At 44.0% G+C, this 27,859-nt stretch overlaps 1 protein-coding gene across 2 annotated transcripts; it reads right to left on the bottom strand.

Annotated features, from left to right (window-relative positions):
* Positions 1-148: 148 nt before the first annotated feature.
* AIDA (axin interactor, dorsalization associated) lies at positions 149-27,754 on the bottom strand. Of its 2 annotated transcripts, XM_069009481.1 has the most exons (11): positions 27,528-27,753; positions 23,800-23,869; positions 17,160-17,213; positions 14,869-14,923; positions 9,385-9,448; positions 8,840-8,946; positions 7,155-7,166; positions 4,342-4,464; positions 2,026-2,148; positions 1,452-1,569; positions 149-609 (listed from the first exon to the last, which is right to left on the bottom strand). In XM_069009481.1, exons 1-11 carry the CDS (start codon positions 27,635-27,637, stop codon positions 513-515), a joined length of 933 nt encoding a protein of 310 aa, XP_068865582.1. In that variant the 5' UTR covers positions 27,638-27,753; the 3' UTR covers positions 149-512. The 2 variants fall into 2 exon arrangements, with proteins under 2 accessions (XP_068865582.1, XP_068865583.1); XM_069009482.1 differs by lacking the exon at positions 7,155-7,166 and having other exon boundaries at positions 27,528-27,754.
* Positions 27,755-27,859: the final 105 nt, after the last annotated feature.

Below are 27,859 nucleotides of genomic sequence, written 5' to 3'. Positions count from 1 at the left end.
TCCTCTCCCTCACTTCAAAGCACTTGCAGTACCTCAAGCTCCTTCCCAGCCCACCTCGTCCTTCTCCCAGTCTTCTTTCACCCTGCCCACTCCAGAGGACTCTGAAATGCAGATGAGAGGAACTACAATAGCACAGCAGTGTAAACAGTTAGTAGGCCTGCCACATCTTTATTGCTGCAGGTTTGGCAAAGGGGCATTCTCCATCCTCAGGGGGAGCTTGAGGCAAAAGGAGAATAACGCTTAAAGATAAAAAGTGATGAACAGCAAACTTAGGAAAAGCAGTCAACCTATATCAGGGCTCTTGGAAAAACCTGTAGCTAGAAGTTACTGAAAAAAATCTTGCACTTGCATGGTGGGCTTGTCCCTGGCCCTGAAGTAGTGCTGTGCAGTGGGTGATGGTCCCGTGTGACCTACTGGCATGAACAGAGTCGTCTTCCCGCCCCTCGGAGCCTAAGGCTACTACACAGCTACCAGGACTTGTGGTTCAGTTCACAGAGGTCTCACAACTGGGGTCATTCCTTGTGCAATGTTTGATGGAGGTGAAGGTAAAGTGGTTTCTTGGTCAACAGTTGCAATTTCTTCCTTTTAAAGTCAGTGGGTTTTTTGTACCTGTAACCACAAGAAAGTGCATTAATCCAAGTGCTAATGGCTGTGCAGGAGGATGAAAGCAAACTAGAAAGCTCATCCTGTACAGATCTTATTACCCTCATCTTTTAAGTACATCTGACAAGGCTTGCTGGAAGCAACAATAATGAAGAAATGGTATTTTCTCTGGATGATGATTTTTACAGGAGAAAAATTTCAATATGTAAATGAACGTAATATTTTTGTAAGGAGATTCCCAACATAATACTCTGGATTGTAGGAGAGACCCAGTATCGGCTACTCAGTACTTCAGAAGTACTCCAAGCTAGCAGAGACTAAGCACTCTTCCAAGAACTGCAAGATTCACCCTCTTCTTGAATAAAAAACCAAACCCCAAACCCCTCCCCTCAGACCTTCAGCCACTCAGCAAGGGGAGGATGCACACCACTCAATACTACTTTGAAATGTTCATAAACTTAATTGCAAATCGATATCTCATGCCTCAAATCAGATTTCCTTTACAGAAGTTCTGTACCAAAAGAATGAGTTGATTATTTTTTAAAATATATCAGATCTGACTCTCAGGCTAAACTCCAAATTAAAATCTCCCCTACAGACTTCATTAAATTCATACAAAATTAAATTACTAACACCAGCATTTTATTTGGAAACAGGCCTGCTTTCTGAGTCTCTAACCATCTTACTTGCCTAAAAGCATTTTATCTTCCCCTTTTTATTGAAGTATTCTTTAAGGAAGTCAATCTAATGAGTCCAAGAAACCTTCCTTAATGCAACAAGCCACACATTGTAACTGAAGGCTGGTTCATTTCCTCTGCCATTGTCATCCATAATTGTGAGTCACTTACAGTTCTATAACAATTGCCCCAGGTTTAATTTCATCCATCTCCATGAAAGCAAAGCACTTGGTGCTAGTAAACCTTTTCTTAGGCTTGTAGTGTTTGAATTCAAAGAAAATAGCTGCACCTGGAGGGAAAAATTGTTGAATAGAAAAGTTAGCAATTATGGGTAAGAGTTATCTGAAATCTTATCTGCCATTAAGTTGCTCTACTTAAATTGAAGGGAATTATCTCCAACTCTTCTGTTATTTACTCAAAAGCTACATTGTGTTCTTACAATGCCCATCACACTCTCAACAGCTTAAACTCTTCACTCCATTGCTCACACCCAGGTACCAATGACTAAGCAGGTGATAAAGCAGCTCAATACCTGTGTAGCAGAGCACACTGCTCTGTTTTTATCTCTTTTCATTTCTCCCTTGCCTGCAAGCCATCCCAGTGACCAATTTGAAAGGGACAGGATGCAAAGGTCTATTTTTATCCTTGTCTGGATCTTGAGCCCTGCAGCACCAGCTCAGGAGCAGCCCAGTGTCTGTGTTCCCAAAGCTCCTGGGCCTTGTTTCAGGTCTCTGGTACCACATACCTTTTGTTAGTCTTTCAATGTGTTTCTGAATCTCAATGTCCACATTAAAATGGACATATGTGTCCTCCTTCCTCAAAGCCACAGGAGTATCTTGCACAGGAGTCAGATCTATCCCATTCAAATCTGCAGGAAAGAAACAGCACGAAAATGGCAGAAGCTTCTCAGACTTTAAGGTTCAGCTTTAAGAGATTTACGAGTCTCTCCTAATTCTGCCAGAAAAAGTTCATGCACACCTGGATATTTCCACAAAATCTAAAAAAGGGGAAATCATATCCCTTTTCTTTTTGATTACAACAGGAAAGCAGCTAAAGTTCTAGCAATATTTCAGACTAAAAAAAGGAATTATCCCTCTTTTTAAGAGTGCATTTCTTTCTGCTGTCACCAAAAGATTCCCTTTCCTGTGCACACAGGAGTGCAGCAAAGCTCCAGCCCAAGTGGGATACACACCAAAGGCTGCCCTCCACACAGGGTCTGCAGGGTACAGCTGGCACAGCTCACACATCCTGTGTATGCCCTGCTTTGTCCCTAGACACAACAAGCATTATTCCTCTTGGGTTTTCCACAGAGGCATTGCAGGGCCATGGGATGGACTCCAGCTCTCAGCACCAGCCCCTGGTTGTGCTGGTCTGGCACAGCCAATATTGTTTCTCACTAAGGCTCTGCTGTTTCCAGGGGTACATTTGTCCTCTTACTGTCTTTCCTCTCATTCCCAATCCCCTTCCCTCTGGCAGAGGAAGTTGCTAATGATGTGGCCAAGATTACAGGTATGGAGTGCACACATTGTGCTTGGAGCACAGGCTGAGGCCCTGGAGCACCAGTGATTCCCTTCATCCAGGGCATGGGCTGGGATTGCCAATGCTGCATCAGGAACAAACCTCTCTCCAAACCTGCAGAAAAGCAGCTTGGTTTAGAACCAAGGAAAACAGCTACTAAGTGTCCTCAGACTCCTAACAGTGACAAAATGAGTCTTCAGAGATACTTTTCCTGACCAAAAACCTTGAAAAATAGAAGTATCAAAAGGCACCATTAGCAGACTCAGCCATACCCTGGCCACACACTCACTTCTTGATCCTAGTTTCTACCTCCTTACTTGGCAGCCACCATTTATAGGTAAATGAGTTTGGAAACAGGGAGCCTCATGTTAACAGAGAGACCTGTTGGGAAAGCAAGCCCAGGAACACAGAGTCTCCCTTAGCTCCAGAAGGGAAATGAGAGCTACAGCAGCAGTTTTAGCAGTGTGCAATGAGACAAACACTTCAGTGGCAAGGAACAAGGAATGTTTGCTTTAAAAGCCCTGATAAGTATTCAAGGGACATTTGATAACTGCTCCTTCCCCTGTGCCAGAGGACGTCTGGTGGAGGAAGCACTGATCACACATCTGACAAGTGTTTCATCCCTACATTTAATATCCAATAGCACATTTCAAGAGGACACATACAAGGTCATTATCACAACTGATAATAACAAGAGGATATTGGCTCAGCTACAGATTTTTACATGATAAACAAAAAAAAAAATCAAACTCCTACAAAGATTGTAAAGAGAAGCTGAAGTAAAGCAGAACAAGGCAAGGGTAAGCAGTTTTGACTACAGGGGCTTCCTGCTAAGAAACGCAAAATGGGGGACAGATACTTCCACTAGAAAGAGTGTGAATACCAAAAAAATCTCAGCCTTAAAAGATACCAACTATGTTACCATCTGAAACAGAGAAATCCTAACATTGCCTATCCTGGACTGACAGAGAGAGAGGTTCTTCCAGATTTATGGAGGCTCTCAGCCCACCAGGCTTTGGCCAAAGCATTTCACTAGCCAGGCTAACACTTTTATTTTATTTCACTTGCAAGCTTTGCTTCCCAGCTTCACACCCATTCCTCTAGACCTCAAGCCCTGGTAAGATTATATTTGTAGTACTACAAAATTAGTTTAATGAGAGGGCAAGAATGGAGTCAGTGGGCCGTGGTTCCCCATTTCCAGAAAGCCTGGAGACCAGTATGTGTGGGGAGTACACACAGTCCAAGAAGATCCGTACTCAGGAGTCAGCTGCAGAAGTCATGGCAGAGAAGTAGGGCAAAGTCACTCAGCTCTCAGCAGGGACAGGGCACCCCTGAGTGCACAGAGAGGAGCGTATCCTGTAGAGATTCACCTCCCAGTAGCTCTCAAATACAGAGTTTTCCACCCATGATTAAAGCAGAAGCCCTAAATCCACAATAGAACTACCAACAAACGTTTTTCCTGGCAGGCTGAAAAATCAATAGAGCTTTCAGAAAATGCACTCTCTCCAAAGCAGCACCGAGGAGGCAGAACAGAAATCATTACCCTTTACACTGACTGTGATGTAAGGATCAATGCACTGCCCAGCATCTTTCAGACCAATTTTCTCTATGTTGATGGTGAGTAATGTCATCCCGGGTTCAGATGGCAATCTGGGCAATAAAGTACCTGGAAAGAGTAAAGCATATTATTAACCCTTGGGGTCATCTCACAGCAGAGGCTTTGCTTATCCCATCTTCTCTCATGGAAGATGCTGTTCTTAGGGGGTACAAACTCCAAAGATTCATATCCCAATAGAACACAGCACCATGGGAATGTCTGTGTGCAGAGACACAAAACACCATTTGACACATTTCAAAGCCCCCTCCCAAAAAACCCAGGACTGCCTCAAGTCAAATCAACTGATAAAAAACTAGTGCCATAAGGATAGAGGGGAGCATTGTTTAAAGTGTTATTTCTTGCTGTCATGCAGAATAACCCACTCAAGGAACTCACTTGGTATCATTTTCGAGGGTTAAATTTGGGAGGCTGGATTCAATCTGCAGTTGCAGGAGGTTCAGACATTTGATTAGGAGTCCCACCCCACTGAACATGACTTGGCTTCACGTTGAACATTTAGACTGGGAGATTAAGGAGGAAAATGGCATCGTTGCAAATCCCACAGTACAAAAGGAAACCAGAAAACTGATTCTTAAGTAAGCTCTACTGGCTTCTACTTAAAGGGGGAAAAAAATATAAGAGTTTGCATCCCCTCAGTTCCCTTCTGCCTGAAGGAAGGAGTTCCCAGCTCTGCATCAAGAACATTTAGCATCAAAACCTGGTGGTCAGTATAAATGAATCCTCACAGTGCTGAGGAAGACAGTGCAGCTGGCAAGAAATCCAGACTGTTCAAACTTACTAAAAGTCATGATAGTCTGTCATCAAACATGGAGTAGGTTATTTCATGCTGAATTTAGCAAAAACCAGCACACTTCAAGCTCCTCTCCCCTATTGGATGAACAAGCACCAGGACAGAAAATGTTCAGGCTCATGAGCAAGTTTGGATCAAAGCTTTGCTTTTCTAATGAAAAAAATAAGTTATCCTAAGGCTTGAGCACTAAACAACATAATAATTTCCTTTGACAAATCCAATATGGGTTTTTTCTTGACACAATTTTTTCCTCTCTTCTGCTTAAGGAGCTGGGGAACCACAAAGATTTTGTCCTATGAGAGACTGGCTTTGCAAGAGGGGACCTTACATTCTGCTCTGAGAACTACAGGCACAGCTTCAGCAAGATTTCCTGAGTGTTCCCACATCCAATCACCCTCTCAGGATCACATGCAAGACTTGAATTCCCATCTCTGATGCTGCATGTTTCTGTATTTCCTGTCCTGAGGAGACTCAGGGCCTCCAAAGCACTGTGTCTGCAGGCACCTCCCAACACAGCACAGCAGACACAGCCCAGTGTTCTGAGCATGGGAAAGGCTTCTGACTGCAGTGGGAGAAATGTTAGAGAGCAAACTTAGTAGAGATCCCTCATTTCTGCAAAGCAGCACATGCTCTAGGTAATCTTGCTGTCTTTCCTGAAGAGATGTTCAAAGATAGAGATCTTATTTCAATCTAAGTGAAGGCAGAAGCAAGCCTGCATTCTCTTTGGCACAAAACTTTGCTCCACCATCTCTCAGTTGTCTCCTAAAAGCAGCATGGGCCTCAAGAGCCAGGACCAAATGTAGTCTTCAGCTTTCCTGTCCATCACTCCAAGGGACTAAGAGATGTGATACTTGATAGAAAAATCACCTGAAAGATGCCTCAGCCTGGAATTTATTATAAAAACAGTGGCTTAAGAGAAATTATTCTTGAAGAATGCTTTCCAGAATGTGTGAAATTGCAGAGTTGCAATGGAGAGAAGAGTCAAGCTCACTTCCAGGAGATAAGAGAACAGTAGGACAGAGTATCCAAGGAACCAGCAGGAGGAACAGCCAAGCCAGCAGTGGACTAGAGTAGCTGACTCTAGTAGCCTGTCTCACGTGAGCCACAGCCCCAGGCAGGCCTGTGCTGGAGCCTCTGCAGCCACTTCACACAGCAGCCCCAGGAGGTGACAGTGCCCGCTCTGTGGTACAGCCTTCCTGGGCTGGGCACCACCCGCTGTCTGCCCCACGGCCTGGGCCCCTGAGCAGGCTCACACTGAGGCCTTTCAGGAGAAAGCTGCAGCCACGCCAGACACAACCACAGGGCATCTCTGCCAGAGGGTACCAGGAGCACCTGCAATGAAGGAAGTGTCCTCCTCCAAGTGGGTTTCAGAGACAGACAATGGGCCAGCCCAGCAGCCCACTGCAGCTGAGACACAGACATTCAGGCATTCTCTTCCCTTCTCCAGTTCAGAGAAAGGGGAAAAAGTGACAAGTCTTCTGCTGGGCTCACAAAGTGAAATGGATCACAGAAGAGCACAGCACTGGAGTAAAGTCATATATAACCAGGAGAAAGGCAGGAAACCTTTGCTGTTAGAGGCAGCAAGCCATTGCTCAGTTCAGCTCCACACAGCGCAGAAGTCCAACTACACAAATACTCTTTGTAAGATTTCCCATAAAATATGTATTCCAGTAAATAAAATCCAGCTACACCTACTCTTGGCTACACCCCAACTCAGAACCTCTTCATTAGTACAGCAGGACTTCTAGAGAGCTGTTTGAATCAACAACCATGGCCTTCCCTTTTCCTCGTACTGAAGACAAATGAAGACCAACAGATAGATGCCCAGTACTGTGAGTGTTACCAAACATTGTGTTGTGAGGGTTGGCACTAAGAGCTGCATGAAGAAGACCACAGCTACATGAACATGATCACAGAAATTACTGTACATACTAAAAGGTTCTCATACCTTTGTTGGCTCCTGGGTTAGATGAATGGGGCAATGTGATAACGATGAAGCCATGCATGGAGAAGACAAGACCATGGTCAGTTAGACAGTACAGTCACACACTATGGATTAAAGGCACATCAAAGCAAGGAGTGCAACACAACTCTGTCAATTTGATAGGCAAAATTCACTTTACTCATAAGACTCACCCCAGGGCTGCAAACTGCTTTTGTTTGAGCCTCATCACCCAGGGAAGAGAAACAGACCAACCTCCAATCAGGTAAGAAACACCACAGTATTTACATCCAGTGGGGAAACACGTAGTACAAAACCACCTTAGAGATTTATATTATTGTAGTTATGGAGACATTTACCTTAATGTGAAAAAAAGTAGCTCAGAAAAGTCACATATGCAGTCTGTTAAATAGATGGCAATGTAAAACAGCAGTCACAAGTTGCTCTCACCTCCTCTTAAAAGCATGATCTTACTGAGGAGTATTTCTGTAAGAAAGTATAAGCCCCAAGCCTCTCCTCTTTCCAACTTGGCTACTCTCCTTCTTTGAAAATGATTTAACTGTAAACTCAGCCTGCTTATCACCTACTTACACTCTTTCTTAAGCCCATACACAGCTTCTATGTCCACTACATGCACACAGCTCTGATGGGTTGCAGAGCTAACTGTTGGCACTGTGGCAAAGGTCACAGCCTTGCTGATCCACCATCACCTACTCAAGGTCTCCATGCTGTGCTTGGGACAGACAGAAGGCATCTCCATAAATGGATTTATCATGGTGAATAACAAGGATCAAAACAGCAAATGTCAGTAGTCAGTAGCACCATATATTATGGCCTGTTTGGGAGCTTGGCATAGACAGGTGTAGAATGTGCATGTCCACATCCAGTACAGCCTGCAGGGACCACATTCAGCACTGAGCTTGGGATCATATCTGAATATCATCTGTTTTCTCCAGGCATCAGTAATGCAACACCCCAGCTCTTCTGACCATAATTTCAGCACTGGTTTCCTTACTTGTTATCTCATTCCTGAAATACAAAGTTTGCTAGCCAGCTCTGGAACTAGAAACTTGTTTCTTCTGCAAAGAAATTACACCAGGGACCTAAAGAACCTCTGTTGCAACATCTAAATTGTCAAAACCTGAAACTACAGGAAGACCCTCTCTGTAGGTATATCCAGTTCTACAAGTGCTTTCACATGGACAAGAACTAAAGCTATGAAAATCAAAACCCCCCTTTGTCCTCTCAGAGCTTGGCTTCACTCTAAGCCACTGTCTCACCAAGAAACACCACACAAAAATAACCAGCAACAACTTACCACACCTCTAGGAGGATGTGCTGCTTCTTGCAGGAGAAACATTGCCACAATTTACATTTGAACACATTTGAAACACTTCACATAGTTAAGAAAGTGCATGGGATGAAAATACTGAGTTTGAGTCAGGCATAAAGGCTAATTATTTAAGGTAGATAGTACCACCCTCACAGGTTCTCCATACAACTGTTTCACAGTAAGATATTGTTTGCTGAGAAAAAAAAAAATCACTGGCCACCCTTGGTTGTCCAATACAGCATTAGGGTTTGTTTGCATGAGCCTATAGCTCCCCACCCAAGCTTTTCAAATCACAGGTGGAAAAAGAGGCTTCTCAGAGAAGCTACAGAGGCTGGCATGGCAAGGCTAGTACCCCTACCTGGAACTCTAGCAGGAAAAGAGTCTGGAGACCCTGCTCCAGCTCCTCCTTCCTCATCATCCTCCTCAAACTCCAAGTGTTCCTCTTCTCCAGGTGCTAAAATCTTCCTGTAAAACACAAGAAAGAAGAAATGAGACCAACACTCACTCACCACCTGGCTGTCAATTCACAAGCCAGCATCTGAGTATAGAGCAGGGACAACACTCTTTAATGTCCTTTCATACTTCTTAACTTCTATCTCTACCTACATTCTCCGACAGAGACTGCAGGAGCTCAGACCAATAGAAAGCACAGAGCCTAAAAACAGGAGACAATACTGGAAATTTCAGAGATGTAGGGATGTACCAAGTACTGATTTTACCAAAAGCATGGTCTTGATTTTTAGTGATACTGAGACAAACAGAATTCAGAAGTTCTTTTAACCAGTTTACATAAAGCAGTCTGGCAAGCAGATGGCTCTAGAAATGTGTTCCAGGTGCACACCAGGTACTCCCTTTCAAGTACATATCTGTACATGAAGTGATGTCCAAGAAGTTCTCTCTTACCTGAGTGGGACAGGCTGAACATCAAAGGGGAACTCCTTATTGTAAGTGAGGATATTCTTTAAGACTGCAGAGAAGGGAAAAAATAAAAATCCATACTCATAAATCAGCATTAATTCTACTGCTTTGCACAGCTATGTCCATTCTCACAGCATCTTCACACACAAATAATAATAATTTTTAAAATAATCAGATCATACAAAAAACACCCCTCTTCTCTCCTGTTTTAAAAACCAGCACAGCTGTGATCACAACTATCACAGTAACATTCAGACAGGTTGAACTGCAACTGCAGTACAAGATCACTACCACACTCACACAGGGAAGATGAACGTGGCAACAACCAGAATCTTCATGAGAAAAAGCTGCAGCCCCGAGGTGAGGGCAGCAATCTTTGGTGGCTGTTGAGAGCAGGGTGGTGGTGTTACTGCCATCAGGGGGGTGGTGTTACTGCCCTCAGCTCCACACAGACTGAAATCTCCAGAGCTGATGTGGGTGCACACTCAGGCAGCCACCATGGGAGACCAACTGTGCTGATAACACAAAGCTTTGGTGACATTTTCTGCTTCTTCAGTCATGTGTTTTGGGAGTTTTGTTTGGTGGTGATGGCTTTGTTTGTTTTTCTTTTCTTTTTATCTGCCCTCGGATGTCTGGGCAGATTGGTGAAATTCAGGAGAGATAATGTGCAATACCTGGGCACCAAGCTCCAGAGACATTGCCTATACCTTCAGCATTCCATGGAGAATGGCTTTGCCATTTATATTGGAAACTTACTCACATTTTAGTAATCCCAACTTTATCTGCCATTTCCAAACACATCTACCAGTGAAAGAGAAACTGCCAAAAACATGTGAAAGAAATAAGCATTTCATGATGGCTAAAGGGCCTAAAAATTTACAAGAGAACACCTGCAAGGAGAGGCACTCTCCTACCAGACAATGAGTATCCCAGACTGGTAGGGGGAACAGAGAGGAAAAAACTCCTGAGTCCCCTAACAGAGCTTCACTTTGCAGTAAGACCTCTCAGAGCACAGGAATCCTCCCCTTAGGAGTAGTGAATGAGAACAAAACTCTTTTCAAACAATGTTCAGATTACACAAATACCAAGAGGTACTTAAATAGCAGTTATGCTTAAGGAGCCATTGCCAGGCCCCTCTGCCTGAGCACACTACAACTCAGCCAGTGCAGGAGAGCTTCCCTGTCTGCCTTCACATTCCCATCACCCAGCCTGGGCTCCTGCATTAGCTTACCAGACACCATCTGAATGCGTTAAGAATAAAGTATCCCTCTGGGAAACTATAAAGAAACCAAAAAGTCTTTCCAGTCTTTACTCATACTGATTTTTTTTCTGATTTCTGTGCTATGACATGAGAGGTTAAGCACTGCCTGATCCCAGCCAGACACAATACATAAATACAGAGAAAGGTTTAAAGTGCCTTAAAGTCAGAGCTGTGATGAGAAACAAAGCTGATGCCATGTCTCTCTCTCCAAAGACTTCGCTCTGAGGCACCAGTAATGCAGAGCTCAACATGAATCTTAAGAATCACAGCCACTTCCCACCAGAAAAGCAGCTGATCAACAGCAGTCACCTTCCAGTACTGCTGAGGTTCAGGAAAAGAAGGGGATTTTTCTTACTCTCAGAATTCCCCTGCTCTCACAGAGCTACATCACAGCAGAAACAGAAAGTGAAACTACCCCAGGAGAAAAGCCTCAGTGAAGTGAGATCTCTTACAGATCATAGGCACATTATACAGAAGAGACAGGAGTCACAGTAGCTTTCCTCCCACTTTCCAAAGGTTGATAAGTGCTAGACTCCTCTCTTCTAGTAACCAGGTCCTCTCACGAGCAGCCCCTGAAAAAACCCTCCTAGTAATTCACCTCAGGCATCACTAGAGGGCCCAAAGTGCTCCGCTGACATGAGCACATGCAAGAGGAGACAGTTCTACAGCACCTAAAATCCTGCTGCTGCCCGAGGCTGAGCACCCCTGTCCTGCCGGGAACAAATGTGGTGCTGAATGTTCAGCTCAGAAGCAGAACCTGTCGCCTTTTGGTGCACAGAGCCGTGGCTCAAGTTTTTAAAATGCTTTCAATTCTTGTCTCATCACCAGTGGCAAATAACTTTGCAAAGTTGTAACACAGCAATTTAAGTGCTCCTTTAAAGATCAACAGGATAAGCAGCAGGTCCACCACACTCAGCCTGGTGAAATACTTATTCAAAGCCACTAAGAAAAAGCTAAGCAATAAAATTTTGAGGAAAAGGAAAATCCTCTTTGCATCTACCACAAGTGTGAGCTTCAGTTGATTCAAATAAAAATACCAGATCACAGGAAAAAAATTAGGTTAATATGAACAGGAATCTCCCTTGTAATGCTGTGTAAGACAGCCAAGCTTTAAAAGGTTGGTTTGAGCTTTTTTGGATCTCTGTTTTGTTTTCAAAAACACAATCACCTCTGGGAGAAAGAGCCCTTCCCCTCTGTAATGTTGCTGCTCGAGAACGTGATTCATGGAAAATTCTCCACGAGTGCAACTAATCAGTAGATCCCAGCATCATGGCCTCCATCTCTGCTGCATTTCCAACAGAGATCTTTTAAAAATACTTTTCTGCAGGCTCTTCTGCAGAAGTTGCCTTTCCTTTTGTGACATTGGACAAATGTCACTTTGATTTGCATAGAATCACAGAATCTCCAGAGTTTTTGGAAGGGACCCTCAAGGATCATCAGTCCACCTCCCAGCTCTGCACAGGACACCCCAAGGATCACACCATGTCCCTGAGAGCATTGTCCTAAAGCATCTTGAGCTCTGTCAGGTTTGGTGCTGTGACCACTGCCCTGGGAGCCTGTTCCAGTGCCCAACCACCCTCTGAGTGCAGAACCTTTCCCTGATATCCAACCTAAACCTCCCCTGACACAACTCCCTTGGGTCCTGTCACTGGTCACACAGAGCAGAGATCAGTGCCTGCCCGTGCTCTGCTCCTCACAAGGAAGTTGTAGCTGCAATGAGGTCTCCCCTCAGCCTCCTCCTCTTCAGGTTGAACAGACCAAGTGCCCTCAGCCTCTCCTCATAAGGCTTCCCCTAGAGGCCCTTCACCATCCTCATAGCCCGATTTTATCAGCAGTTGGCTCTTTCTTGAAAGACTTCAAAAGAAATATCAACATGGGCCATAAGACCAGGACACATTAACTTGATAAAGACCGCTGTCCATTTAGATTTTCTGTGACAGGGATTTTTTGTCATACCTGTACTGATTTTTTTTTTAATAGACAACATAAAATAATTTGGACACTAGGCTTCCCAGTACAACTCAGTATCCACTTGTCTTATAATTATCACCTAGGCACAAGGGATGCCCCAGCCCCTCCATTTGTACTGTGAATTCTAACACTGGTATAAGCTTCCACAAAGAAATGGATTTGTGAGATCCAGTGTGTTAACAATGACTTCACACAGTGCAGCCTCAAAGGAACTATTTGTATGTATGGAACCTCCTGTAGCATTATTCCAGCACAAACTATTCAGTGACAAATCCTATAAACAAACAGAAGTAGCCAACTGCTTCACTTTCCAAGCTGCATGAAATGCAAGCTTAAGTAGGAAAAGTTAGAACTCAACAACACAAGATTAAGGGAAAAAAAAGTAAATCTAAGGGCCCTGGTTGTTATAACAACACCAAAACCATTCTGACAGCTTCAGGCACAAAAGTAATTAAAACAAGCCAAATTGTGTGAATAGCTGTTTTGTGTGAATAGCTGTTTTTGTTCCACCCTAATGGAATGGCTTGACCTAACAAAGGAATCACTTATTTGCATTGCCAGCCCAGATTTTTTTAGCTTTTTCTGGTGGGATGCAAAAGAAAATTGACAACGTGAATTAAAACACTTCACGGAGCATTTTATGAAATGGCTGGTATTGGCCTGATTAAGATTTACTCTATTCAAGATACACTTAAAAACCACAAAACAAAGGCACAATTCAGAGAGAAAGAGGCCAGAACCATCCAAGTAAGACAGCAGCATTAGGAACATCAATGTTCAATTGTAGTCGTAGAAGCACCCGTTCTCCTCCAAGGAAAATAACTCAGTGTATTTGAAAACTGATGGCCACACACTCTTCCTCAGTTTTAATATAGTTGCTTGTTGTAGGAGGTGTGGGCTGAATGCACTTCACACTGCTGAGCAGTTCTTTTGACAGCTAAAAATCAATTCTCTGATGGAGGGCAAGATAAGCAACAGGACTGTTGCACCTTAATTTAAATTTTGGACAGGATTCCCATCTCTCTTCCAACATTCAGTCACTCACAGGGCATTTGCACAATGGAGTCTAAAATTCACAGTCATTCAATGATTACAACATTTTAAATACTTTGTAAACAGAGAGCAGCAGTATCTATACAGAAAAATCCCAAGTCAGAGGATTCAGAGGCCAGACATACAATATGTAGAGTGAGGAAGACCGAATATTCCAACACCCAGTTAAACCCTTTCCTGAGTTATGGTCTTCACAGACCCAGCAGTTTGTAACACACCTCACTTTGCACTTTCAGGGAACAGTTCAAAAGCATTTGGATTCTATGTTTTGGTAGAGATATCAGGAAGCTCAGCTCAATGCTCCACTTTTTAACAAGCTTCCCCATAAGATCCTCTGCAGGGAAGTTCAGCCTACTCATGAAGGGGAAAAACACTTGCCTGCCCATCATATTTATCCCCAGCGTGCCCCTTAATGTTATAACTGTGCCATAAGCAAAATAAAACCAACTTCTGTCAGCATGAAAGAAGCTCTTCCGCATTTCCTGTTCCCTGAGAATTGAAGAAACATTAATATTCACAATAATATGGCTTAGATGTGGAAGCTCTAATCATAAGGATGCTTTGAGAACAAAGCAGCCAGTGTTACAGGAAGGAAAATGAAGCAGATAAATAGATACTTCCTACATGAAAAGTTATTTCTGGATTGACATACCAAGAACTGACCCAGGATCAGTTGGGAAAAAACAACATCACACAAAACCCTTCAAAGACTGACTCACATCCTCACTTTGACTCTCAGCTTCGTTGGTCTGGTTGCATTACAGTGGGAGGTGACAGGTGATTGGCTACCATAAGCACAAGTTAAATATTTTCAAAAGAAAAAATAAATTTCATGCTGCAAGAAGGAAGACCACAAAGCGTTGAAACACAGTTCAAATAAAAAATGTGCAGGTAAATTATATAATGTACTACTGATACCTTAAAATACTATTTTGTGCAAAAATTAGCAGCACCCAAGTTGCTTATATATTATCTGAAACATTTGGGTTACTGTACTTTTAAATTACTCATGTTACATTCCTTAATACACATCAAGTTTTGTCTACACGGAAACAGACATTTGGAAGAAGCACCTAAACCCAGCATGACTGTTGAACTGCAGTGTGGTCAGTCAGTATTCCTGCTGCTGTCATGTTTTCCATTGTCATGATAAATGGCATTCAAAATACAAAGATACCACTTACTTGGTTCCAACTTCTTCAGATCCTCAAGCTTAAACTCATCCTGCGACTGGGTGGACTAGGACAGTACAAAGAAAGAGTCAGATCTTGGGATGCACCTTCCTCTCACACAGAGCTACCCTCTCTTAAAATAAACGTGCAAGGTGCTTCTTTTGTTCCAGCACACCAACTTACCTCAAAGCTACATCCCCCCAAAAAATCTACCCAACAAAAGGCAGGTTCCCAGGTGAGGCAGAGACTACGTTACTTCTCAAATATTAAGAACAAATTTATCCAGTATTCCAAGCTCTAATGCAAGATAAATATTTTTAAACCAACTAGTGGTACATTCTTACTGCACACAGGAACATTCACATTTCAAGACACGTGTCCAACATTGTGACACTAGTAGGAGTTACAGTACACAGGATGAGCTTGACAAAACTCAGCCAAGAACTCACTGAAAACAGAAGAGGAATTCCCATCTTTCTTTTCTCCAGCTCTGATGATGGTTTTCTCCTCTGTCTGTAGCACATACACGTACAGTTCTCAGTAAGCCTATTTGAGTTACTAACGCAACAGAGAAGTTCTCCATTTTTTATTCTGAGGTAGCTCACCAACAGTTTGGTAAGATTAGTTTATTCTGAGACAAGTGGCAGAGCTGGCATAAAAAGAAGTGCAAATAAGAGGATTGACACTGCATCCTTTTCTAGGTGGATGATCAGGTCTTACCTATTATGTCATTGCACCCTTGGCATTCCTTAAGATTGCCTATTGCTTTCAGCATTTAAGGTCCAATGAGGTTTTTTTCTTGATTTTGTCCAAGAGTGAATAGGGACCTTCTGCAAGACTGTGTAAGGATACTAAAGCAGCTATACACTTAGTGTTAGGAGAGTGGGAAAAGGTGACCACACTCACTAACTGCTTTAACCTCTGCTAAGAAACCATAACCAAACTGCAGCAAGTAAACCCCACCCCAAAGTGAAGTGGGCAATAGGTTCTTGTACCCTCTCAAAAGGTTATAAAAATCCTTGAGTTACTGCTGGGGAATCAACAGCAAGGAAGGCTGTTCTTGCACAACATCATCTCTCCAGCTTGGCAGGTTATGACATGGCTGCAGCTTCTGCTGCTGCTCCCAGATGTGACCTGACCCACAAAGCTGTTCCACAGTGGAACACGCAGGTCCTTGTCAAAGTCACAGTGACTCCAAGCAAGCACCACACTCTTCAAAGTTAATTGACAACGTGAATTAAAACACTTCACGGAGCATTTTATGAAATGGCTGGTATTGGCCTGATTAAGATTTACTCTATTCAAGATACACTTAAAAACCACAAAACAAAGGCACAATTCAGAGAGAAAGAGGCCAGAACCATCCAAGTAAGACAGCAGCATTAGGAACATCAATGTTCAATTGTAGTCGTAGAAGCACCCGTTAGATCAAAATAGAATGACAGGTAGAGGTAACCCCAGGTTAGATCAAAATAGAATGACAGGTAGAGGTAACCAAATAATTCCTCAAATTCTTCACAGCCTCACGACTGGTCAGCCCCCACCTCATCAGTCCAGCATGCTGTATCCCAGCCTCTTGGGCAAATGAAGGCAGCACCTTGTCCAGCAACACAAGTATTTGGGAGTGCTGCTGCGAGTAACTTGATGCAAAATTTGCCTGTCATCACTCTTTCTTGGCAAAGAGGTAATCCAGTAACCCAGGCTTTGATTCATCCCTTCCCTATTCATGGTCTTTTGGAAACTTCTCTTGCTCACTTTTTGTTTTGGGGATAAGCTTATGCTGAGAAAAAAAGATATTCACTCCTATGACATCTACTTGCAGTCCAGAAAAAAGTCCAAAGAGTAGTTTACCAATTATTGTTTTCCCACATTTTCCTAGAGCACTGCCAGTTTTCATGACTGCTATAAAGTAATTTTTATTCTACATACACATTCTTCTTTGTGGTGTATTATGATTTGTGAAGCAGCTGAGTAAGTGCAAGATCATTCTGGGGATCTTTTTACCCTTGCACACAAGTTAGGAAGAGAAACTAAACAGTTCTGAAGGATGAAAATGAGGCAAAGAACCAAAGACACAAAATGTGCAGTTAAATTCCTGTACAAGCCCTAACAGATGCTCATGCAAGCACTTGCAGTTTTTTTTAAGGCAGCCACCTGGGCCGTTACGACAACAACCTGGAAATTCCAAGTGTTCACTCTGTTTTCAGAAGTTTGGGTATTTCTGAAGACAGTAAATGAGTTTTAAAAAGCTCTACAGTTCCCTGCTGCTAAAGTATGAAGTCAGATAGGAAAAAGAGCTATACCTGTAAAGCTGCACTCCTCAGTTCCAAGCATGTTGCAATTTTAGCTATGGTTTTCTGAAAGGGAAAAAAAAAAAATTAGTACTGAAACTGTATTGTCCAGATTGACACTTTTAAAGAACATAAACATAAACAGTTGCTTTTTCTTGCAAAGATTTCAGGCCTATTGTTCAATACCAGACCATTCATCAGAAGCTTTTTTTATACACAAGCAGGATTTGCTGAAAGCACAATAGATGAAAGACATCTGCCACTTAACTCCCCTCCCACAGCCCAACAACACAGATGGGGGTCATTCACTCAGCAGAAACTGTAATAATGCCTATCACATCATAAACTGTTTATAAACTCAACTGCTCTCAGGTGATAGGGGACTGAAAAAAAATAAATCCAAGCCAAGCACCTTGTGAGAACCTGAGTGGTTTGTGCTGATTTGCCCTTTTAGGAGCCAGGCCTACAGTTCCTCTACCAGGCTCCCAACATCAGCAGACCAAGTCCACCCACATCAGACATTACAGCAGCCCAGTATCTCAGCCCTAAAACAACACAGCCCACTTCTGTGGGTTTTGGTGGGAGAGGAAGTCTAAAGGTGGATTATTTTTCTAACTTTCTATTTTTGTGATTTTAAGAGATTTAAACTCTGAGTGAATCATGGAATATATTCCTGAATTCAAACTTGTCAGCAATCTAAAATATCTGTGAGCAGAACTGTGAAGTAATTTCTCATTTTAATTCAAAAAGGTAGAAGAGAGGGAAGGCCTTCAGAATAGCCCATTGCAAGCACTCTTGCTTTGAAGACAATTTTAAGCTTTTATATCTCACAAAATAAGATGCTCCAGCAAGTCACATTTGTTTGTTACTACCAGCTGAAATGAGGAGTTAGGACTTCTGTAAGCGACATCAAGAGGACACAACTGCCCAGCGTATTTTGCCTGACCATCACAAGTTTGTTCATTGACTAAAACCTTTTTGTGAAGAAAAACTCAGATAATCTGCAGAAATAAGGGCCAGATATAAACTCAAAATACTCTGTAGAACATTTATAGGGCAAGAAAACCAGCAACAATGAAGCTACAAAGAAAAGCAGTTTATTTTCAAATTAAGTTTCCCCCCAGAAGGAAGATTAAAGTTGAAATATGAACCTGTAACTCATTCTCTCATTTTAAATCAGGCAGTATAAAAACAGCTCCTCCACAAGCCAGATGCAAGGGGAGGAAAAGATTTCCTAGAGCACAACCCTAGCATCAAAGAACTTCAAGAGTATGGGCACCTGGCAAGCTATGCAGTGTCTGTCAAATCCAAAAGGAGGGTTACAGTTTTTGGACCCCAAGAGGTTGGGAACAGCAGATAAAAACTAGGCATGCTTTCCCAGGTACCTCCCCCCATCACCTGCTCTGGCTCTCCTGCAAAGGGGTGTCACAAATCCTTCTCAATCAGCTCCTAGGCCACCAGCAGTTTCAACAGGCTGGGCTAAAAGCTAAGTGACTGAAGTTTCAATTCAGCTTAGGCCACTCTGAAAGTTGAAAGAGTTCAGGAGCTGAATCATAAGTAGATCACACATCAGTACCTCAAGGGCAGAGCCAACTGGAGCATGCAAAAGCCTCAGGTATCTGAGCAGATTTTCACCTGCTACCACAGGCTCATCAAAGCTTTTGAAGCCATTTCTCCCCAGCTGGCATCTCCTCTCCCCTTAACATTCTGTTTCAATATGGCACTAGGCCAGACTTTACATCCTCATAATTTTCATTACTGTCCATTGTATGGAGGCCTTTCAGAAACTTTAGTTCTTCTGAGCACCTTCCCAGAAAGCAGCGAGTGATGCCTATTAACACAGGACACATTGTTCAGTCAACAAACTCCCTTCTCCCCAAAATAAATTCTGCTACATAACAGAGACCCATGACTGGATCTCCAGCATAGCTTGAAAAAACACAGGTATTTTGAAATAGAAAAGAGCATGTAGAGTCCTGAGTTCACTCTGAGACTTTCAGACCCACATTGCACACATGGGCATTGTGGATTTATTGACATGTACTGCCAGGCTGGGTGAGAGGGCGCCAGGTAGTACTGCAGAAGCAGATTCTCAGTCCCTAGAATGAGAACACACTACATCCATCTAATCAGCTGCAGTACAACAAAAGGAATTCCTTTTCATATTTGAGAACATCTGGAAGAATATATTTGGAAAGGTAGATTCTTAAAGGGGAAGGTGTGAAATAATGGGTAAAAGAAAAGAATCCAGAGCTTTCCTAGAGAAGGGAGGGGAATCTCTGAGGTTTGACCAGAGCTCCAGCATTTGCAAAAGTCCAGCTGTTCCAATGGTTTGGGTGTTGACTGCTAAGAAAAGAGCATGCCCATTCAGTGTGAGATCAAAACTCCTCCATTTGCACAACAGAAAGAGGGCTATGAGTTTGCAGGGTACCAGCACACGGTCTCCATGCCCCACCACAGAACCAGAACACGTAAACAGATTTTCACCTGGCTCTGGCCCTCCTGGCCTCTCATTAAGCCCACAGCATAAATAAGATCTCAGAGGCACTGCTCAGCCCCTATCTCATTTGTCAATTCACCAGTAAGTTCAACAACTCCACTATTCCCTATCCTGCAGATTCATGACTGTGTGTTCTGAAAAGTGCCCGAACTAGGAACCTCCTAACAGAACAAACAGCAATACAAAATGTGTGTCCTCTGGCTCCTGGGGGCTGAAGGGCAATAATGGCTCTAGAAACAGATTAATTGAAGAGAGTTTGGGAGTCTTAAAATAGTAAAGAATGGGTTTTATATGGAATCTATTGAAATATGGCAAGCTCCCAGCAGGCATTATTCATAACTATTTTTTTAAGGGACCACACCCAACCCAAAAGTTAAAAATGCAGCTAAACACTGCTATCATTTTCAGCTGCAACTACCCCATGCAAAGGCTCCTTTTTGCAGCAGGGAAAACATTCTGCATCTCATTAGAAAGACTGAAGCCCCAATTAACTTTGCTAGTTTAAAATAGTGAAGATTCAGTTTTATGTAAACTCATGATTAGAACGGGGAAAAGTCAGTTGATCTCGTAGTCAAGGTTTCTTCAGAGCAGTTGTGTGAGTAATGACTGCGTTAACTGTAATGCAGGCAAAGATGTTTGCACAAACACAGAGCCAGAGCAGAGCTTGGCTTTAACCAGAGTTTAGGCTGTTAGAAGACCAGTAGTTTAATGAATCATGCTAAGACTGTTCAACAGTGCTCGTATTTCAGCAAGTTATCATTGCTTCAAAAGCAGGATTTTCTAACACTGACGAGAATTCAGCCTAGTACAAAAACAGTTACACGAGAAGCAACAACTGTGGTTGGAAGAGGGCTTTAAAGGTCACATTTACTGCACAGAGAACTGGGTGAGAGTAACTGTAGCTGGAGGCAAGCTGACAGCCAGGGCCAAACCTAACTGGAACAATTCTTATCGCAAAACACAGTGGCTGATCATGAATGAAGATGGGATTTTAAGAGAATGGAGGTAAAACAATGAACAGCAGCATTCAAAATGTTAAGGCTGAGGTAAATTCACCAGTAGCAGTAGCTGTAGGTATTCCACACATGCTGCTTCTAGGTGATGAAACTTGCACAGCCTCTTTACAGCTGCTGAAGGGAGACTAAACAAAATGATTTGCTGTTTACAGGATCTGCCGAGAAATTCTTCAATAAAATTCACAATCACTAATGAAGATTCCAGCACTGTCAATTACCCAAGTCAAGACAGAGCCTTCCCTAAGGACTAAAACTCCAGAATTACATCCAGCAATAGTTATGACAACTCATCAGAATTTGAAAATACAGGAATGAACAACAAAATCTGGAGTCTGCTCTATCAAGGCAAGTAGCATACAGTGCTTCAAAACTGACTCTTTAGGAGCAAAAAGGAAAGATATGACTATTTCAAAGCCTGAACTCTTACCATAAACAATACATGTATTAGAAGATAAATGATAACTGGCTCACAGTATGACTAGGAGAGAAACTGGTGGTATCTGTCAAGTGTTCTTAGATTGACAGATTGTACGATTACACTAGCAAGTAACACACCATCAATTTTGGTGTGGCCATATCTGCACTGTAACACCACATGTGATACATGAAATAAACCCAGATGTGGTAAAAGTTCATACAGAGTGATAGGGATGAGGATTTGAACCTACTCTTGTCCTTTTTCCCTGCAGCTGTAAAGCAAGTAGCTTCCCTTTAGTACAGAGGAGTCTCTGTTGAAATCCACCTTCCCCACAAAGTAAAGTAAGAAACAACGACAGCCTCACAGCAATTCTCAGCAGCATGTATGGTTCTTTGGAAAACAGCTGACTGGAAATCTACAAAAAAACTGGAATGATGTTAGATCAAGCAACTGGAAATCATAATTAGCCTCATGGCCTTTCAATCTATGAAATTCTGCTTGTAGCCTTGGGCAGTGACAACAGATAAGCAAACCCTGAAGGTTAAAGACTCTTCTACAGTAAAAACAAAAAAAAAGAAAAAAAAAATAGGTGGCTCTTATGCAACATACAGAGTCTCAGAAAGTCAAGATATTAGGGAAAGAGATTTTTGGCAACCAGGAGGAAAGAGCATGCTGGTGAATGCACTGGCAGGAGAACAGTTGAGCAAAAGTTACTGATTTGTAGCTGATTTTTGGAAGGGCAGCAGGAAAGAAGATACATTTCTATTTAATCAAACTGCTTGCAAACCCAGCATACACTAAGCCCTCCAACCAGATGCCATGTGAATGATATTAGTGATGATAGTAATTAGTCATAATCACTAGATGATATACTGGCTGAGCTCCTGCAGAAATAGGGAAGACCAGCACAGCAAGAAGCTTTACATCAGAGATTTTGCTGTACAGAGTTTTAACTGCTTTTTTCTAAGCAACAGCAAGACTCTAGTCACAAATCTTTTTGTGACTAGCATTCCTCATGGTAGAGGAGATAAAGTGTTCTTTCAACAAAATGTTGGGGAATTGGTTTGTGCATGTAGCTAATGAAACAGGTACTGCTATTTGATAACCAGACTCAAAGATTCAGTGCATCAGCCACTTAATGATTTGCAAAAACCAGCAAGTGATAAAAATGCCATCCTATTTTGTAAATTATATCAGCTTTAGAAATGGGTATCACTCTGCTAGGATGTAAAACCACCACTCCTTACTTTTTTTCTTTCAGAAGACTGTTGCCTTAAGACATGACAGCACTTGTGCATCAAACATCTGAGGTCAGTTATCTCCACTTCCGGAGCCCCCCAGGCCTTCCCTCACGGCTGACCTCATTCACTTCCACAATCTGGTCCAAGGTCCTTTTCATAAGACTCAGGGAACATCTGGAGGCAAAGCCCTGTGTGGTTCTGGTTCCCATACTCACAGGAGATGATGTCTCCAGAAGTGAGATTAACAGCTTCGCCTTCATGAAGTAACTACGTTTTCAAAAGTCTCCACAGAGGGGAAACACACAGTAAAGATGACTCTAGCTGAGAATGATGGAGAAAGCTACCAGCAAGGGAGGGAGAGCAGAAGCACTCAAGGAATAAACAGCTGTCCAACATTAGCAAGGCTCTCAAGGCTTACAGTTCAGGAAAAGTGGACCAAATCCTTCTCCAGAATTATGGCTCCGTTTAAGGCAATCAGGAGCTCTATCATCTTCTTTGCAGATGGTAAGCAGAACATGGAAGACCAGGTCTTTCCTTTTCTTATTGGAACACAACATGGAAACAGCTACAATGCTCTCTCAGAGTCTATGTAAAGGTGCATTTCTTTGTATGACTTTCTTTACGCACAGCAAGTTCATCTTGAATTTCTATAGCCAGGACCTGTTTTCAGGAGTACCATTCCTGAGCACAGATCCCATTACTCTAGCATCCTATTACCATTGGTGAGATTCTGAGCTAGCAAATGTCCATTTTCAGGTAACAGCATTGCTCAAACAAATGATCTTATGACACGGCTATCTGGAAATACAAGTCTCTAGTTTGTTATTCCTAAGAAAAACATGCCTTTATAGAAGACAAGGAAATTTAGTGGGGCCTCAAATCTCAAAAGATTTTATTTTGCAGTAAATGCTTGAGTGCATGAGCCCATTTAAATCCCATCACAGAACTGCAGTAGTATGTTGCTGAGACAAGAAACAGCCTTTTCAACAGAGGGGAGAGAGGGAGGAGTAAAGTAATTTCAATATTTTGAAAGATTATAAACAACATTCTAAGAGGCTGCTAGGGAGTATTCTGTCAGGATCCTTCCCTGTCAGGTGTTACATGTTAAGCTTTCAACCCCCTCATACACCCTCAACGTCTGCAGTTCAAGATGTTTTGTATTCAGACCTCACGACATAAATTGTGCTAACATTGAATAAGCAAGTTATCAACCATTACTCCAAAAAGGAAAAAAAAAAAAGAAACACCCAAGTTATGAAGGACTCTGGCCAGCATGCCTGACATTCAATAGCACAGCAGAGCATCCCTCACATCTAATGACAGCAACTGTTTCAGCCACGCTGGGCTCTGTTTCTGTTTGCGTACATTGAGGGAGGAAAAAAGGTCTCATAAGGCCCTGGCCTGCGAGATAAAAAAACATAACACACATCAACATCTATGAGTCAAGCTCCTTGCCTGAGCAAACAGCAGTACTCACCTTTTGATCTTCTGTGAATTCCGAGTTGTTGTGCTGAGACTGCGCCTCTTTCTGTAGGTGCCTTGCTAATCTGGATGGGGGAAAAGAAAATTGTAGAGTGGGAACACAACACAAACACACACACCCCAGCTCCAGAAAATATGTCAGCCAAAAGGTTCACAGACTGCTGCTCCAAAGAGGTTTGGGTTGGTTTTGCTGTTGTGTTTTTGTTTTGTTTTTTTTTTTCTTTTGAAACAAACTTTTCTATGGCCATGGTAGCTCCTACTTAGGAAAAAACCCCAGAAGGTGGACAAGGTGTGCAACTACATTAGGCAGGAAAGACTAATGCATTATGAAGGGAGAACAGGTAAGAGGGTCCTTATAGCCAACAGCCCCTCTTACAAGCACTGACTTTTTTCCTCTCACAAACCTCTTCTTTTATAATAACAAACCATACCCCTGTGAAGACCCACTGTGGTGCAATCCCACACACATTTCCCAGGGAGAGGCTGAGGCAAGTGAGATGCCGGGGGCTCGGGCTCGGGCACCCTATGCCATGGCACCCGCTCTCCCAGCACACTGGAAGCCAGGCACAGGGCAGCTTGGCCCAGGCTGTCGGGTGGATCCGCTCACATTTGTGCCTGTCAGCATCACAGGCAGAGCACAAACCCCACCCCTTGTCATCACCAAGGCAGGAGTACCAAAGGGTTTGGAAAGTAACAGTAAGCAAACAGCTCGAGAAAGCGAAAGGAAGCTGGAGGGAAGCTATGGGAAGAGTTACAGTTTCCGTCCCAGGAGGAAGGAGGACATTAAACAAGCAAAACCTCTGGGCAATTGTTGCCATTCCCTGTAAATAATTTTTTTTATAAGCAGAGGCAGAGGGAGGACAGGGGTTGTTGAGGGGAAACCCAGGGACATCACAATAGGCTTCCTCCTGGAACCTCACAAGTTTCCACTGTGAAAGGGACTCTGCTTTTCTCTACCACTGCTGTGGACATTGGCTCAGCTTTAGGAGGAGTTTAAAATATATACATCAAGGTACATACAGCAGAACAGATTGTTGTCAAAGCCTGTGGCAGAAACAAACATCAGAACTCAATTTCTTTGCTTTTCCTCAAAATAAGCTCTCTCAAAAAATGTCCATACTGATTGAGGGCACTGTAGCTTTTCACTCTCACCAGGGAAAACACAAACTGGATGAGGTAATTGCACAACCCAGTGGCGTGGTCCCCCTTCAAAACTGGAGAAGGACTGGGTCTGAGAAAAGACAAAAAGCACAACATGCTTGAACCCAAAAGTACACTCCCTGCCTACTGCCCTATGATGCACAGGACACAGAGAAAGGGCATTTAAAAGTAATGATTTAAGAAAACATATCACCATAGCAGCAATATGCCACCCACAACAGGCAGCATCACAGCATTAACATTTCTGCAAGCATCACTAACACAACCCTCTTTCCATTTGTCACTAACACAAAAAAAAATCCACCCTAATCCAAATAAATGCATCTGGCATTCCCCTTGAAGCTCGTTCAAAGTTGGATGAGACCAAGTTCCACAGATGGGGACATTTAACAAGGAAGCCACTGCTGACAGCTCGAAGGGTTCCTGCATGAATAAGCACCTGAATGATGGAGGGCCAGTCTTTGTACCAAGCTTCTTGTACTTCCAGGAGTAACATGAAGACCTGAACAGATGGACAGAGGAGGTACATAATTGTGTTTTACAACACCAGCCATCAGGACTTCGCTTTTTCCCAAATCCAAGCTTTCTCAGCATCAGCAAGCTCAGTGTAAGCAGCTTCTCTCCAGGATGCTTGTGTGGATCAGCACAGACAGTGCTGGTGTTCACAGCACCTGGTCAAGAGCAGCACCACACCTGTTCATCCCATCTCAGGGTGCCTCTGAGAAGGCAACAGAATAAACCTATCCTGCAATGTTTCTCCAGAACTACAGCTTGGTATCTTGCCCTGTGCTGCTTATTTGCAGCTTCTACCCTACTGCTTGATATTGTTATTAATTTACCTGCTAAAGATACAAATGATAAGATATACACACAGAAAAGGTTTTGTTCCTCCCTAGGAAATATCTTCCTGTAATCCCTTGATCTTCTCTCTCCTTTCTACACAGTCCTCAGACTACAGAGTTCATCTACTGACAACTATTCAGTAGCAACTCACTGATAAGAGCAGCTTAGAATGTTGCTTCCACCCAAGAGGAGCTTTCTTACAAAGACACCACACTGCTCCCAGGTCAGAACAGAGCCAGGGTGTGGAGATCACCTCAGCTCTTGTCCGATGCAAGCAGAGGAGGGAGGAAGGCAACATAAATTGCACTTCAATTCTCAAACTGGCCTGTCTGCAAACATTTAGTGACCTCACTTCTCAATGAAGAGAGCTCAGAAGGAGAGCCCAAAGACTGTTCATCCCAAAGAAACATCATTACATGAAACTCACTGCTGAGACTGGTAAGACAGTTTAAAGCATTAGGATTCTACTGGACTCCTCGTAGACATCCACATAAGGGCCATTAGTAAAAATATCTTCTTTTACTTCTTGATGATTCTTTTTTTCTGCTGAGATACAGATCTGTAAGAAAACTTCTTTTCATCTCTGTGCCAAGGTTTGTAGAGTAACAGCTTGCCCTACTCTAAAGGCCATCAGCAAACTGCAAATCACTGAACTTGCATCATCCTGCCTGGTGAGTGAATGAACTTATGAGATTACAGCCTCTCCTGACCACACAGTACGTGGCCAGCAGACCAGTTACTCTGAATGACAACTGAACTGGCAGCCAGTGTGATTACAGCCCAACTTGACCAGTCCTGAACAGCGCTAAAAGATCCCTCAGGGAGCATCTCTTCAGCTGACTTTCTGTTGGGGAACAAGTGCAAACCCTCCTGACGACTTCCAGAAAATTTACCACAAGAAGCCTAGCCTGAAATACTCCAATCACAAAGAAATGGCTTTCATCATCAGGGCAAATGGAGTAGTAGGGGAGAACATCTGACTAAAGGTACCAAGTCTGTTTCTAAGGAGTCCATCATCAGTGCCCTACAGCCAATACTCCTCTACTGCCAAAGGATTCATGGATGGTGCGGTCCCACCCTGTGCCAGCCAACCTGATTGGGGCTGCCAGATTCCCCACTCTCCCACCCTGGTACCATCAGGGACAAAACACACAAGTGTGTGATGGACCCCTTTTCATTCTGATAGGTTGCTTGGGGGCTTTTCTGGTTGAGGCCGATGCTTAGGCAGCCCGTTTGCCAGGTCCCCCCGTTCCCACAAGTGTGGTGCCAGGGCAACAGGGTAATGGGATGGGGGTAGCCCGGTTCAGTGGCGCCTGTGGGGCTCCACCAACCAATCCCGGCAGCCCACGCTCACAAAATCACAAGGTAGTTTGGGTATGAAGGGACAGTAAAGATCATCTTGTTCCATCCACTGCCATGGGCAGGGACACCTTCCACCAGACCAGGTTGCTCCAAGCTCCACGCCGGCCGCTGCCGCCCTCCCAAGGAGGGCAGGACGGGCCGGCTCCCGCCTCGCCCCTCGGTCGGGCACCCGCCCCAGGGGGCGCCCCGGCCCCGCGCCTCGGGAAAGGGCCGGACCCGCCGGCGGGGCCCCAGGGGTGAGGGGGCCGCGGCCTGGGCCCGGTGGGGCCCCCCTGCCCTGCCCCACCCCACCCCGGGCCGCTCCCTCACCCCGGCGCCTCGCCCGGGACTCCGGGGCCGTGCCGGGCCCGCACTCACATCTGGTACTCGTCGATCGCCTCCACCAGCTGCCCCCAGGAGTCGAAGTCGGTGCCCTTCCTGAAGCTGGCGCCCCAGCGCTGCAGGAGGCTGCGGGCCGCCTCCGACATAGCCCCAGCGCTAGGGCACCATGCTCACCCCGCGCCGGGGCACCCACCGCGCCGGCCAGCCGCTCCCGCCAGCCCCGCGCCGCCGCCGGCACCGCCCCGCCCGGCACAGCCCGGCCCAGCCCCGGGACACCCGAGCGCGGCGGCGCCTCCCGCCCGCACCGCCCAGCCGGGGAGGCGGCGCCGGCCGCGCCCGCCCGCGCCATCGCTACCGAGGCGAAGGCG

Source organism: Aphelocoma coerulescens, chromosome 3 (genome assembly GCF_041296385.1).
Source record: "Aphelocoma coerulescens isolate FSJ_1873_10779 chromosome 3, UR_Acoe_1.0, whole genome shotgun sequence".
Lineage (NCBI taxonomy): Eukaryota > Metazoa > Chordata > Aves > Passeriformes > Corvidae > Aphelocoma > Aphelocoma coerulescens.
This window is presented reverse-complemented; position numbering and strand designations above follow the sequence as displayed.